The 15708-nt window shown below is 45.6% G+C and overlaps 1 protein-coding gene across 1 annotated transcript in view; it reads left to right on the top strand.

Annotated features, from left to right (window-relative positions):
* Positions 1-5351, top strand: part of LHFPL7 (LHFPL tetraspan subfamily member 7) — a 75770-nt gene extending 70419 nt beyond the window's left edge. Inside the window, exon 3 of the mRNA XM_082201930.1 lies at positions 4180-5351. Coding sequence (XP_082058056.1) covers positions 4180-4406 — 227 coding nt within the window. The 3' untranslated portion in view covers positions 4407-5351. The remainder of the gene's footprint in view (positions 1-4179) is intronic.
* Positions 5352-15708: the final 10357 nt, after the last annotated feature.

The following is a 15708-nucleotide window of genomic DNA, read 5'->3' as shown; positions in this document are numbered from 1 at the left end:
TTCTAGCCACTCATGATGGCTGTGGGCAACTTTCTGTTAGAATTCCTGATCCATGATTGCAGTCATGGGATTGTTGTCTATCACATGATGGTGTATGTTTTGACTCCACAGAGTGGGAAGTGACGGAGACAGGATGTTTGTGTTACTGTGTTCTGTGACGGGGGACTATTGTCCTTTCTCTTTTTGCTGTCTGATGATAGAGAGAGCGGGAGCCATGTTGCAGTGCTCTGTATGTGTTTATATGTAAATAAAGTAGATTAGCCAAAATGCTGAGTTGCTGAGGTCTGCTACGCAAGCTGCGAAGGCTGTGGATCCCTAAATGTGCTGGTGTCAGTTGGCATCGGTTGCTATGATGTTCGGGCAGAAGAAAGCTTATGAAGCTCCTGAACGATCGACCAGGAGGGAGAGAACATGCCAGTCGGGCATGTGTCTCTGCCAGGGTCCTACTCAAGTGTAGGCTGAACTCCTGACACTTTCTGTGTCAGATAAGGATGCCTCTGAATACCAGTCGCTGGGGGTCATGAAAGGAGGAGGACTGTGACTTCCCGGAGGCATCTGTTTAGTGCTGGACTTAATAGGCCCTTTGGGGTGTTAATGATGGTGGGTTCGTTTCTTTCAATGGGTCTGAGTAGAATGTAGCTGGAGACAACCTGTATTTATATCCCACTTTCCTCCAAGGAACTCAAGGTGGCACCTGCAGCCCTCCTCTCCATACGAGGTAGGCGAGGCTGAGAGAGTAGCCCCCAAGGTCACCCAGTGAGCTTTGTGGCCAAGTGGGGGATTTGAACCCTGGTCTCCCATGTCCGTAAAGGTAAAGGGACCCCTGACCATTAGGTCCAGTCGTGACTGACTCTGGGGTTGCGGTGCTCATCTCGCTTTATTGGCCGAGGGAGCCGGCGTACAGCTTCCGGGTCATGTGGCCAGCATGACTAAGCCGCTTCTGGCGAACCAGAGCAGCGCATAGAAATGCCATTTACCTTCCCACCGGAGTGGTACCTATTTATCTACTTGCACTTTGACATGCTTTCGAACTTCTAGGTGGGCAGGAGCTGGGAGAGAACAACGGGAGCTCACCCCGTCGCGGGGATTTGAACCGCCAACCTTCTGATCGGCAAGCCCTAGGCTCTGTGGTTTATCCCACAGCGCCACCCACGTCCTAGTCTGACCCTAAATGCCACCCATGCACACACATTGTCCTATTTGTCGTTATTTAAACCTTTCCCACTCTTGAATAGTACATAAGAGTTGAGAGAGGAAGTTGAAAGAGTGCCACTCTTCCCCACTTCCTCTTCCAGCTCTATGTTCTTTTCCAGGCTCTGATTAATTCTACTGGGTGCAGCGTTTGCTCATATCTTGCAAAGTGTGTGCATGTGGGCCTTTTCTGTCTCCAGGCCAGGGTGCGAGGGGGGTGGGCAGATCTGGATGAAGTAGGGCAAGAAGTGACCCTTCTCTTGGTTGAGGAGAAGGCAGAGCATCCCTGCAGGTCTTCCTTTCTGTATTTCAGCTGTGGGAGGGGAATGGGTGTTTTACGGGCAGGTTGTAAATCCTCCAGAAGAAGGTTTTATATAGCGGAGAGCATCCGCTACTGTAGAGCGCAGGTAACACAAGCCTGTAAACCACAGCCCCGGGGAAGCGAAACCCCCCGCTCCCTGGAAGCCAGGCAGATTAGAAAGCAGAAATAAAAGGTGACCTTCTGTTAAATTGATGCTTGTGGTCTCGGCCATAAACCATCTCGCTAGCTGACAATGACTTTTCTGGCGAAGGACTCTGAGTGAGGGATTCTTAATGGGTTACTGGTGTCAGGGCGGGAAGGAGTGTGGAGTGCAGTGCAGCAAAATAATGAATGGCCTGAGCCGGGCGACTGTGGGAGGTCGCAAAACTGCCCTAACCGACGTGAGCCGTTAACTTTTGCGGCGTCAGAGGGATGTCTTGGCGCAGGGTGAGAGGTGTCTGGCAAAGGAGCGCACCGCCATTTATCGGATTGCCCCTCACCTCCCGCATCCGTGCCTGTGACCTTCACTCGTCCACTTCTGCCACGCCTGGCTCCTCAGAATGTAAAAGGAGAGCCAGGCTGCTGGATCAGGCCTGGGAATTTGGCTCAGCATCCGGTTCTTACAGGGGACAACCAAGAACCCAAAGGGAAGCCCACAAGTGTATACTGCCCCCGACAACGAAAGGAGAGCATAGCCATCGTTACTGGTAGCCTGATCAATGAGTTTGCCTAATCCTCTTTCAAAGCTGTACAGCTTGGTGGCTGTCACTGCGTCTGGTGGGAGAGAGTTCCATAGTTTAGAGAAGAGTCGATGGAGGAAGATTGGAAGAAATTTAAGGACCATTTGCAGAAGCACTGTAAAATTAAGGAATGTTAAAACGATGTCTGATGGAAAATAAGTGGTATTGGTAAAAAGATTTCTAAGAAAATGTAAATAGGGATTGATAATTGGAAAATTGATATTTATAATAGGTTAATATCTTGAGTGAGGATAAATGTTAGAGGGTAAGGACTTGCTGAATTTAATATCTGAACTGGAATACAAAATGGGAGGTGTGAGGAGGTCAAGAAACTAGTGAATGAAGTATAAGATTTGAAAATACTAATCTATTTTCTGTTTTGTCTTTTGGTTTTTCTTTTTGCTCTTATTCTTTCTTTTTTCTTCCCTTCTTTTGTTAACTGTTTTCTATTGTGTATTTTTTATGTGTTTTGCTTTTGTATTTTTATATTTTTGTAGTTTTTCTTACGTTTAAATTTTGGAATTTTTTATTGTCTGTGAAACTTTAATAAACATTATTTTAAAAAAAAAGAGAGAGAGAGAGAGAGAGAGTTCCATAGTTTAACTCTGTGCTGCAGGAAGAAGTTCTTCCTTCTATCTCTCCTGAATGTCCAGCTTCATTGGATTCCTACGACTCCCAGAGTTATGACAGAGGGAGAAAAGTTTTCCTCTGTCCACTTCCTTCATGCCAGGAATCATTTTATAAACTTCCATCACGTTGCCTCTTAATGCTGCAGCCACATAGCAGTTTCGCTCCACCCCCCAATTTAGTATCTAGTATTATGAGAGAGAGGGGACACGGCTGGCGCTCTGGTCTAAACCACAGAGCCTAGGGCTTGCCGATCAGAAGGTTGGCAGTTCAAATTCCTGTGACGGAGTGAGCTCCCGTTGTTCGGTCCCTGCTCCTTCCAACCTAGCAGTTCAAAAGCACGTCAAAGTGCAAGTAGATAAATAGGTGCCGCTCTGGCGGGAAGGTAAACGGCGTTTCCGTGCGCTGCTCTGGTTCAGTAGAAGCGGCTTGGTCATGCTGGCCACATGACCCGGAAGCTGTACGCCAGCTCCCTTGGCCAATAAAGTGAGATGAGCACCGCAACCCCAGAGTTGGCCACGACTGGACCTAATGGTCAGGGGTCCCTGTACCTTTACTATTATGAGAGAGAGGTGGAAAATGTCCTTCCCTTTGACTCTGCAAATTGAGCCTGCAACAGGGCTGGGGAAACTCCTGAGGGCCTTGTGCTGGCAGTGGGCAAAGCAAAGGATGCAAAATTTGCTTTTGTATGTTAGCAGTCACAATCAGAGGGCCAGTCATAGCAGCTGATAGTTACATTCGGAAGCTTTTTCTCCTTTCAACATCGTTCTGAAACTTAAGTTGAGCAATGAGTGGTCCACACAGCTGCTCTTAACAAGATCCCCATTAAGGGATCCCTCTTAATTTTGTGGACTCCCCTGGCGTGTGACTCCACTGACGGACAGCGCTATTAAGCGGTCATTAGTAAGCGTGTCTGAAAACGTGGCTTCCACCAACAACGGTTTATTGAGTGTTCTGGGGCTCGGTGACAGGAGAAAGCCATGATTCGTGCAATGGGAGCTTAATGGGTTTATTTTCCTACTTGCTCGAGGTGGGCATTAAAGCTGACAGCCGCTTATTAGCTTATTTGATGTTTGGACAAATCTAATTCTAATATTCCCACTCTGCCAAACAAAAAAAACGTAAGGGCATTTCTGTGGATAGCAGAACGCTGTTGTCAAGGATAGATTGCGGAGAATTGCTAAAAATTGGGTGCAGAAACACAAGTGAAAATTTTGGCACAACACTAGAAGTGTGTGTGTGTGTGTGTGTGTGTGTGTGTATTACTATATATATATACACTAATGCCATCTTCTCCTTTTCTGCCTTCTCTCCTGCTAGTGTTCATCATGGGATTTGGGCTCCTTGTCTACCCCTTCGGCCTCGGTTCCACTGCCGTGCAGAGGTACTGCGAAAATTCAAGCATCTACTACGCTGGCGACTGCCAGATCGGATGGGGCTACATGCTGGCAATTGTGGGTGTCATGCTCTCTGTCTTTCTGCCCTTCTTTGCAAAATACGCCCCGAAAGAGCACGCCTCCCCCACTCCGATACCCACAATTTTATAGTACTTTCCCAGTATCGAACATCCGGATGTTCCCACCTGAAATCGGTGGACAGAAGAAATATTAGGGCGCTTCCGTTGAGCCTCATTGCTAAGAAATGAATGGGCAGAGGGGGAGCAGTAGAAATGACAGCAAGAAGCACTTGAAGGACTATAAAAGACCCCAAGTGCACTGATGAGTCTTCCATACACATGAGAAATGGACGTTCTGGATCTGCATAATGGGTGCTCAGCAGTGGTTGGGTCGCCTCGGACATTTATAATGGCTAAATGCCTCAAAAAAAAACCACCTGTTTTTTATCCTCAAAAATCTCTGTCTACCTCCCAGTTTCTTTGTGTGTGTGTGTCTCAAAAACCTTTTTTAAAGCCTCAATCCACTTTTTATATCTTGTTTCTTAAATATCTGGACTTTTTTGAACCTGCTTTTTGGTTTTTTCCAGCCTGATCTGTGCTATTTTGTAAAGTAATATAATAAATGGCAATCGGGGGGGGGGCATTCCTTGGAAATGAGTTGAGTTGTGGCAAAAATTGTGTGCCGTTGACAAAAATTGTGTCTCTTCCTCGCCCTCTGTGGCCGAATCAGTGCATGCCAGTCCTGAAAATGTACGGAGACACCGTTTTTCTAAGATCAAAAGTGTAACTCTCTGAATCGGCTGTTAAAACTCCTCCCCCCCCCCAGGTTAAAGATGTGTTTTCTGTGCCTAAAAACATGCAGCTCATATTTCAGGAAGAGCTGGGCAAAATTCTCAGCTTGGCTTAGAGAGCTCCCCCTTGCGTATCTTCACGACAAAATTATTTTTAAGAGCCTTTGCTGTGGCGGCTCCTGAATATCTCATCATTAACGGTGACAACTGCTAACTTGGATTGGTTTAAAAGGGGGTTAGTCAATTCCGCAGAGAATGATAGATCTATCAGTGGTTTCAAGTCAAGATAGTTAAATACGACCCTCCACTGGCAGGAGCAGTTGACCTCAGAATACAGTTGCTGGGGAGAAAGCATGGGAGGGAGCTGTCGCGATACCCCCCCCCCATGGCTTGTGGGCTTTCCAGAGGCATGTTATTGGCCCCTGAGGGAATAGGAGGCTGGACTAGGTAAGCCTTTGATCAGATGCCACAGAGCTCCTATTACATTGCTAGCTATAGCAAATATTAAGAATGCAGTTCAAAAATCCTCTCATTCTCTCTCTCTTTTTTTAAAGTAAATGGCATTGTGCCTATAGTATCTGTACCTGATGCATAGCCCCATATAATTGCTTAATTGGTCTCTGTGTCTTTGCCAGGGAGTTGGCCATAAATATGAGTGTTTCTGAGAATTAGCTGTGTGTGGTCGCTCACTCCCTTTCTCTTCCTGCTAAACTTCCACTGGAACAATGTACACGTGAAAGGCAGAGGCTGTTCCTTGAAACCAGTGGTTCCCAAATTGGGTGATACTGCCCCATGGGGGGGGGTCAATAGTATTACTTAGGGGGGTTGCTAAGAGGCAAGGGGGGTGCTGGATATATAATTTTTTGCTGGATGTGTAACAGTTTTGTTGAATCTAGTTTAATTTAGTTCAGCAAAACTGGTGATCCAGTGATTCCAGCCTTTCAAATCTGATAGTCATTGTTTGAATTGGATTTGGAATAAATGTGCAATTAGTTGTTGCTGTTTTGAGTTTTATTGTGTTATTATCCTCCTCAGTGGGTCGTGCAAACCCTATACCCTTTTTATAACGTAAAGGGCACCGAGGATGAGCTTATGGAACTTAGAGGGACCACTTAATTTGGGGACCACTGCTTTAAACTCACTGATCGGTTTAACCAAGCTGTGGTTTTAATGCAGAGTAGCATGCCATAATTTGAGCCACACACAAAAAAGTAAAATAATGCAAGCTGACTTTTTTCGGTTTTCTTAAGCAATAACTGTTAACCTTTATTTTTATTTATTTTAATAAGAGTTTGGCCTCAGGCCTGACCCTCGTACATACCAGAATGCAGGGAGAGTAATTCATAGGATCGTAGTCAGTTGAGTCCGTCTGGCCTGTATCTTACTATGTGTACGCATGTAAGGATTAAAGGAGTTAAGCCACTTATCTGAAAATACACGTACTGAAGCCAGAAGTCCTATCTACAGATTGCAAGGATGGTAGTCAGAGAGAGAGGGGGGGAGAGAGAGAGGAATGAGTTCTGTTTCCATCTTGAGAATCGTGTCGCTCTGAGTTGTTGGCCCTGAGTCTGTGACTGCTGACGTCTGGCTAGAGCTTCCTGTTCAGGTAAGGATGCTGAGCGGGGCCATTTCTGTGGCTTATGAGATACGATTCGGCATAAGCAGAGCTGGCTCTCTCCCATCTGAACAGAACTGGATCTGATGTGGGGAAGATTCTTGTTGCAGGTGTGGCATCTGCTCTGGTTTCGTTTTGCCACGGCCAGCTGCTGTAACAAAACGCACCATTTGCCTTAAACCTTACGAAATGATTTGGGTCCCGAATCAGATCTCAGCTTCATTTCATTAAAAGCAAACCAATTCTGGCTTTTATCATCCAGATCCGAAGGTTTCTCAGCAATGAAACTGGTTAGGGTTTGGCAGTTGGTCTGTTTAGACCAGGGGTAGTCAACCTTTTTATACCTTGTTGTTGTTGTTTAGTCGTTTAGTCGTGTCCTTCGTGACCCCATGGACCAGAGCACGCCAGGCACTCCTGTCTTCCACTGCCTCCCGCAGTTTGGTCAGGCTCATGTTGGTAGCTTCGAGAACACTATCCAACCATCTCGTCTCCTGTCGTCCCCTTCTCCTTGTGCCCTCCTTCTTTACCAACATCAGGGTCTTTTCCAGGGAGTCTTCTCTTCTCATGAGGTGGCCAAAGTATTGGAGCCTCAGCTTCACAATGTGTCCTTCCAGTGAGCACTCAGGGCTGATTTCCTTAAGAATGGAGAGGTTTGATCTTCTTGCAGTCCATGGGACTCTCCAGAGTCTCCTCCAGCACCAGAATTCAAAAGCATCAATTTTTTATACCTACCGTCCACTAATTCATCTTTCTTGGTGGTGAAATTTCCTTACTGCCCACCAGTGCTCAAGGGAAGGAGGATTCAGCTTGTGCCGTAGAACCTCCTACCGCCCACCTAGAATCCTGAAACGCCCACTAGTGGGTGTTAGGGACCAGGTTGACAGCTCCTAGTTTAGACCAAAGCAGAGACTGCTGTAACACTGGTGTTAACATATGGACTTCCACTTTCCTTGATGACCCTGGAAGCTGGAGCATTTAACTAAACAACCTTGACCCTCTCTTTGTTGTCGTCATTTGCTTATTAATGTACATTATCATATACATGGTTGTCCGTATCCTTCTCGGGTGCAGGTCCATGGCTCACGTGCTTGCAGTGCTGTTTCGTGTGCTTCCAAGATTATGAGATGTGATCAGGGACCTGCGGCTCAGCTGAATAATGATCAGTCGTCCTTTTCGAGGTTTGCAAATTGCCCTGATTCTGTGGCCAAGAGACAGAGGGAGGAGAATGCAGAACGTCTCAGGTTCAGTCCTCGTTGGCATCTCTAGGCAGGGCTAGGGAAAGACTCCTTGGGGAGCCAATGTCAGTCAAAGTAGACTAGTAGTGGAAAACCTGCTTGCTGGCTTTTTTGTGTGGGTGGGTGTCAAAATAGCTGAAGGTTATGCAACTGGGGGGACGTGGGTGGTGCTGTGGGTTAAACCACAGAGCCTAGGACTTGCTGATCAGAAGGTCAGCGGTTCGAATCCCTGCGACAGGGTGAGCTCCCGTTGCTCGGTCCCTGCTCCTGCCAACCTAGCAGTTCGAAAGCACGAAGTGCAAGTAGGTAAATAGGTACCGCTCCAGCCGGAAGGTAAACAGTGTTTCCGTGCGCTGCTCTGGTTCGCCAGAAGCGGCTTAGTCCTGCTGGCCACATGACCCGGAAGCTGTATGCCGGCTCCCTCGGCCAATAAAGTGAGATGAGCGCTGCAACCCCAGAGTCAGTCACGACTGGACCTAATGGTCAGGGGTCCCTTTACCTTTATGTAACTGGGATGGTAGCCTACAATGCAAAGATCAGAGCTGCATCTGTTCTTCCACCCACTTCTTGTCTGTGGCTACAGCCACAGCTGGCATGAGCTCTCCAGTGTCCCTCAGGCAGAGATTAAATTCCCCGTCTGCTGTGTATTGAGCTAGGTGGACCCATCAGTCTCGCTGACAGCCACTGTGGTGTAGCGGTTAGAGTGCCGGGCTAGGACCTGGGAAGCCAGGGTTCAAATCCCCACTCAGCCATGAATCCCCCTTGCATAGCTGTCAGCCGTCCCTTATTTGGTGGGAAAGTCCCTTATCCCAGCGCCGTGTCCTGCTGCTGTCCCTTGTTGATAATATCCCTTAAATTTCCCGGGTTTCAAATGAAGCAGGTCCTCTCCCGCCCTCTCTGCCAGCCATGGAGGAGGGAGGCTCCAACTGTGTTGCTTGGCTGTGTTGTTCACCCAATAAGGAGTCTAAGAATGACTGGGGGGTGGAGCTTGCATGCCTTGTGCCGATCAAATCGGCCGCGTTGCCTGGGGACTTGCCTTTGCTCAGCGCTTCCCAGCGGAGAGGTGGCAGTGGTTTTCCTTGCTGCATCCCCTTTGCCGGGTTGCTGCGCTGTGGGAACCACCGCTTGAGGCTTCGTTTGGCTGCTGGCTGGGCTTTCTGCGTTTGGCTCGGAGGGGCTCAGAAGCTGAACATACCTGTGCTGGGAAAAATCCCTTATTTTGGCTGCTGATCCCTTATTTTCGAGGCTGCTGGTCCCTTATTTTCAAATCTGTAAGTTGACAGCTATGCCCCCTGGGTGACCTCGGTCCAGTTACTTACTCTCGGCCCAATCTACTTCACACGGTTGTGGGGATTAAACAGGGAGGAGGAGAATGGCATTTGCCACCTTGTTGAGCTCCTTGAAGGAAAGGTGGGGTATAAATGTAAAAATAAGACGAAGAAAGCCGTTTCCTATGGACATATGCTCACAGGGAGCCTTGGGCATGGAAAGGGGCTTCTGCTTCCGCTTTGAGGAGTCATTTCCAAATATATATATTCTCTGAGAAGAGGTGAGGGCCCACCCCTCTACTGCACTCAGTCTTGCTCCAATAAGAGTTGAAGCGGCTTTTGATTGTCACAAGGGCCAGCCAGTCAGCCCTGTGTACTAAGCAGGGCAGAAGTGATTTTCATGACAGGCCAACATTTCAGCGCTGCAAATTAAAGCTTCTTCTGCAAATGGGAGCTTGGCGGAGGTGTCTGAAATGGAGTGAGTTGGCTTCCACAATGGGTTTTTTTTCATTGTGGCGGGAATTAGGGCAGTGCTACTTGCATGTCTTTTATGCAAGGTTCTTATGCCCAAAGCAGAGGGCTGAATTCATTTGGTCTTTGTAGAGCGACTGGTTCAGCAGGAGGTTTCTGCTGGAGGAGAAAAGTTAATTTTTTTGAAAATCACTTCCAGGGGGTTGGAGAAAGGATGGGGCAGACACTGGAATCAGTTCTCATTTAAAGGACAAAGCAACCTAATTTGAAATTACCAAATTGATACACTAGCTGAAACGCAACAAATCCTTTGGGATTGACACTTCTCTGAATTTTGCCATTTCCAGCCAATATCGTGTACAAAACAGAGTGTGCATAAAAATGCATGTATGTGTCGAAAGACATGCAAAACAGCATTATATTATGAAAAAATGCAAATGTATGTCATATAAAAATGTGTATATTGGGGAAAATTTGCATTAGAATGCTGGAGAGAGTCCCCATCCCGATCCCCCCCCCCCGACTGATGTGGAAAGTTGAAGAAGAGAACTGAATATTGGAAAAATGAGAAACCAAAATTGGCTGGTTTTCTTATCCCCATCTGCAGTGCTTTTCTACTAGGAAAAAAAATTGGTGCTGGTACTCACCATGAAATTATTACAGTAAGTGCTACACTTTTAATTTGTGCTTTTCTTCTAGGGAAAAAAAAAGAAGAGGTGTTGGTACTGCATACCTTTGAGTACTCCCAGAAAAAAGCACTGCCTTTCGGGGGGGGGGGAGGCTGGGGTCTGCAGGTGGAGGGGGAAATTGGCAAAAACTCTCCCCCCCCCTTTATCATGAGACACCTCCTGCCTTGAGCAACAACACTAGGAGGACCACTTAAGAGATAGCCCAGAGTTTCTGGATTTCACACAAGCATCCAATTTTTATTTTTATTTTTTTGTAGTTCTGCCTTATTCTCTAGACATAGCAGTTTGGACATTTCCTCGTAAATGTTTAATGAGGTAAGGAGTATAGAAGAAGCAACTAAGAGGTAGAAATGAAATTCTTAACCTCTATCGTGAGAGACAGAGGGAGGGTGAAAAGTGGAAAGTTCCCATCTTTCCTTTCCTTTCCTAACCAACCTGTGCCTTTTAACAATAGGACGAGTGTACAGAATGGGATTAGTATTGACCATCGAATCAAAACGTGCATCAGCCAGTGAAAATGTTGTACAATGTTGTGAAAATTGTATTTCTCTGTGTGGTTTGCTTGTTTTTTTCAAAAACATCAGTTTTGTGTAATGTTTACAACTGTTTGCTGAAGCATTTCACTAGGAAAGCGATTGGCCGGGATGCACAAGGTGTGTCCTTTTTGAGAAACTGGACCTTAAATTGAGCCCCAAGTAGGGTTTTTTTTGTGCCCTCCGCCGACTCTTTTAGTGTAGGTTTTGTCTTTTTGTTTTGTCGGTTTTTTAAAGGATCTGTACAAATTTTCCTGTAGCCAAAACACAATTTCATATTTAAAAGCTGGTTTCTAGAGCCTCAGCATAGTTAATGATGTCAAACGTCGACGTTCTTCCCTCCCCCCATTGAAATGTATATCAGAAAAGAATTGGAGAATTGTATCATTTTAAATGCTACTTAAAAGTACAGTTTGTTAATGCAACTTGAAACACAGGGAATAGCCATTTTTTAGCTGGAGAGATAGTCCTGAGAAATGTGGCATTTCAAGTGGGGGCGCGGGAAACTGGTGGAAAAGATTCTTTTTTTAAAAAAAACCCTTCATCACACTTGTAAAAGGATTAACATAATCAGTTGACTGGTACAGTCTTCTTGCTGCAGAAACATCAGCCTGGATGCAGAGGTTGTTTTCCAGACAGGCTTCTTCAGTCAAGAGGAAAGGGAATCTTTGCATCTAACCAATTTCTCTTGTGAAAGTCCCCATGAAAGACCAGAGGGTCAGAAAAATGTGGGATTTGCCAGCAGAGGGGATGGGCCCTTTAGCCTGCTTGTTTCCTATTTCCTCCCAAATATCCAAAGGCCATTCAGAGTCACACAAAGCAGCAATGACTGCATCAGCCATTCGCAAGTGGCCTCGAGAGTGAATTTCGTGCTCTTTATTCAGCTCATAGTGGTGAGGAGGGAATGAAAGTTTCCCCAAAGTATCTGCTTTATATACATTATTTACACAATGGGCTGCACGTGATTGGTTAATTCCAGAATTCTCCTGTAGGCCAATCAGGTTGTGGATTCACTTCCATCTGGAGCTGGATTGGGTGGTTCCTGCAGACCAATCATACTGCTGCATTGTTCTAGGACCAGTCAGACTGCTGCATTCTGAATCCTATTGTTCTAGGACCAATCAGACTGCTGCCTTTTGGATCCTATTGTTCCAGGACCAATCAGACTGCTGCATTTTGGATCCTATTCAACTCAGTACATAACAGGCGTGCAGCGAGAAACCAGCTGTGAGAAGCCTTAGTAAACAAAACACTGCTTTTGGGACCAAACCAAGGGGTGAATGGGGCTTCTTTGCAGATCATGTCTCTGAAGGCATTGCCACCTTGTATTTTCCACAGCAGGAGCAATTCAGAGCATTCAGCAATGATAAGAGATGCAGCACAAGTGGCTGTCCGTCAGAGGAGGCTCCCTGTTGTACCTCTGCCCCGACGCCCAGGATCTTTGGCCAAGTGCCAAGACCCCAGCAGCCCCCTCCAGTTGTGCCTACTCTGTGCCTCCTTTTCCAGCACCCCAAGCGAAGACCCAGGTGGCATGGATCTCTCCTGGTATAGCACAGGTATAGCTGTCCTTTTACATTTCCCGCAGTGCACTGGAGCAAAGGGGCATAGCTCTGTGTTGGAGCATCTAAGTTCCTTGCAGGAGGCCCCTATAACACCTGAAGGCAGGATTTGGAATACCTCTGAACCCCTGGAGAGACGCTGCCAAACAGTGCAGACAACACTGAGCCGGATCCGTTGCTGGTCTGATTTGGTAGCAGGCAGCTTTCTCTATTCCTCTGGTGTTACATCCAAGTCATTTCAGGAAATTCAGATGGCACACGTTTCTCCTGGGAAGAGCAGAAGTGTAGGAGAGAAGCAGTGGGACGCTGCGGTTCTGACAGCCCCTTCAAAGCTAGAATCAAGTCTTAATGAATTACACAGAAATACAGGTGGGTAATTCTTGAAGGCAAACCTTTCCAGGTATAAAAATGCAGCACGCCTCTCATTTTAACAACTACGGTATGTCTACAGCTGTCAGAAATTTGGGGAACACTCTTCTAAGTTTAACAGCTCTGCTTTGAGACATGAGCTGTCTCCGCCGAGGTGTGTGCTGTTTTCAGTTGGCTTTGCCAGACCTTGACATTGACAGCTCATCCCGTTGATGGCTTGTTTAGACATACAAGTTGTTGCCTGATTCTAGTTAACTTGTTTTATGGCACGGGTTAATCACGTTCTGCCTAAAGGCAGCACCTTAGTCTAAAACACTAATAATAGGCAAGTACACTGAGAAATATGGAGGTGTGGTTTGGCCCTCGTGGTTTGGTTGCGATAAGGCACCCTCAGAGATTCATAGTACAAAGCTGCGCATAATTACAATGGCTGCATTTGACCATCTCAATAGACTATCACTTCAAGAACAATCCTACCCTCCCTCCATGTTGGTGAAGCCACAAGGAAGATGGATATTAATGATGGATTGTTTAAACAAGCCAGCTTCATAAAGGATGGTTTGAAGTTGGCTTGTTTGAAACAAACCATAGTTAAGATTGGATCGCACGACAAGCTGTGGTTAATTAGAAGTGAAAGCTGAACACTTCTGAGCTCCTCCTTGTGGTCACACTTGGAGGAAGATGAAAAGGGAGTGCATGAAGGCTAGACTTTTCTCCATAAACCATGGTTTATTGTGATGTGGTTTGTTGTAACATACAAATGCAATCATTCATTGACTGAATCCAAAACAGACAAGAAGGATATATTATTGTAAAGTTGCCCTTGGGAAAATAAATATCAATACTTACACTAGTGCTGAGAAATTACAAACAAGTACATTTACAGTTTGTAAATTAAATTGTGCATAATAGCTTCCCAATTTCCTTTTTCTTTTTTTTTTTTTAAAAATACTGGTTCAAGTTCAAGTTTGATTCTAAATATGTATATAAATATATAAAAAATATAAATATATAATTTTTATGTGTAACTAAAAGCTGTATTTTCCATTACTGTGGTTCCTTGTATTTTTGTCCAGGTGCCTCCTTTTTTTAGACTATTACCTTCCCACTCACCCTACACCCCCTGGCTGTATTTGACTTGTGGAATAAAAATGCTTCCAATGATTTGAAATGTGAAATTTTCTGATTTGCCAACACTGTATTATTATAATAAAGTGATACATGCTGTCAGTAGGGGTTGCTTTCATTTCTGCAAAACCTTGCATGCTGAGTTAAGTGAGGAGGAGTGGATGGGATGGGGCAAAATGGCAATGGAGCATTTATGGAAGCCTCTGTGGCAGGTGGGCCATGACTGCGGGCTTGCACTCTTTATAAAGGCACTGGCTTCCCAGTTCACCCCTCGCAGAGCTACAGTTCCCATTACCCTTAATAAACTACAGTTCCCAGGATTCTTTGGGAGAAGCTGTGTGCTTTAAATGTGCAGTGTGTACACAGCCAGAAACGAAGGAATCTGACAATCGCATCTTTAAAGATTAACATCGTTTCCCCTCAAGAATCCTGGGAACTGTAGTTCTGTGAGCACAAAAACCCTCAAGCCTGTGCAATGAGGAACTGATATTCAGAACATGTACATGCCAGGTAAGGACTCCAGCTCTGTTATAGGTAACATGCAAATCTGGAACCAACAGCTGGCATCCAGCAGAGCCCACCAGTGCTGATACCTGCCTTGGGCTCTTCTCACTGAGTAGCTGGTTTTATGAGCCCCCATTTTAATTTCATCAAGAACTCTCTGTTAATATTAGTCAGGCACTCCCAAGCATTGCTTTTCTCTGTAAGGAGGGGAAAAAACACACCAGGGTCTTCATGCCTTTTCTTTTTCCCCAGCAGATAGGAAAGCAGCCCCCTCCGAGGCCACTGCTCAGATCCATGCAAGTCCATGTGGTTGCATTTGTTTTTGTTTTAATAAAGCCTTTAATATCATCTAACACGGTCACTAGCATTTAAAAGAAATCTTAAAAGAATTGCACACATTGAGGTAGGTTTCCACCAAACGTTCCAGGCAGCTGAGGATTTGACTTTCAAATAACTTACCCTGATTAGTACTTAAAGTCAATTTTTAAAGCATTTTGTTTTCTTAGCATGAAATAGATTTTGAATCTTTTAAAAAGATGCCTACTCAGAGTAATTTCTTAGAACAACGGCACTGAAAATGCAAAAGGGCAATAGGTTTGAATTAGTATCGATTCTGTTATTACTTCTAATCCATTTGAGACAGTAGCAAAATCAGTTCTTTGTTTCTGCTACAGTTACTCTGAATGAAATGGCCATAAACGTTGCAAGTGCGGGAAAGTTTTCTTGAATGCCATTATCGTCAGTAACTGGTGTTTAGGAGACCAAATTGTGCAGTTGAAAAAAAGAAAAAGGGAGATGCGAAGAAGTTTTCTTGTCATTCTGCATTTTATTCCATTGGGTGCTGATATTCCCTTGGCAGCCCTTTGTGATATTCCTTAGTAACGCGCGCAGGCACACACACCTGAGCCTCCGAGAGAGAACACTTTCGCATTCTCAGCAGTCCTCAGCTCCCTGAGCACCTCTGACATTTCAGCCTCTAAAAGTAAGATCAGCTTTAGTGGTAAATTTAGATGTACATGATAACTATTCTGCTTTCTTTGGACCACACCAGCGAGGCCGGAAGGCGAGTCTTGCCATCTGGGCAGCCCAGGACCTCCAACACACTGCCCAGGCTTGTGCCCCAGAGAGGTCACTTAGGTGCTGTTACAGTGGTTTAACTTCACCCCCAGAGGTGCCCAGATGGATGCCAACAAGAAGATTACACTATATCTTAAATGTGCTTTTAAGGTTCTTTCAGCAGCTTTATGAAATTTTATACCTCGCTCTTTTTAATGAGGTGTTTACCTTCCTG

Source organism: Podarcis vaucheri, assembly GCF_965113315.1.
Source record: "Podarcis vaucheri genome assembly, chromosome: 15".
In the NCBI taxonomy this organism is placed as follows: domain Eukaryota; kingdom Metazoa; phylum Chordata; class Lepidosauria; order Squamata; family Lacertidae; genus Podarcis; species Podarcis vaucheri.
This window is presented reverse-complemented; position numbering and strand designations above follow the sequence as displayed.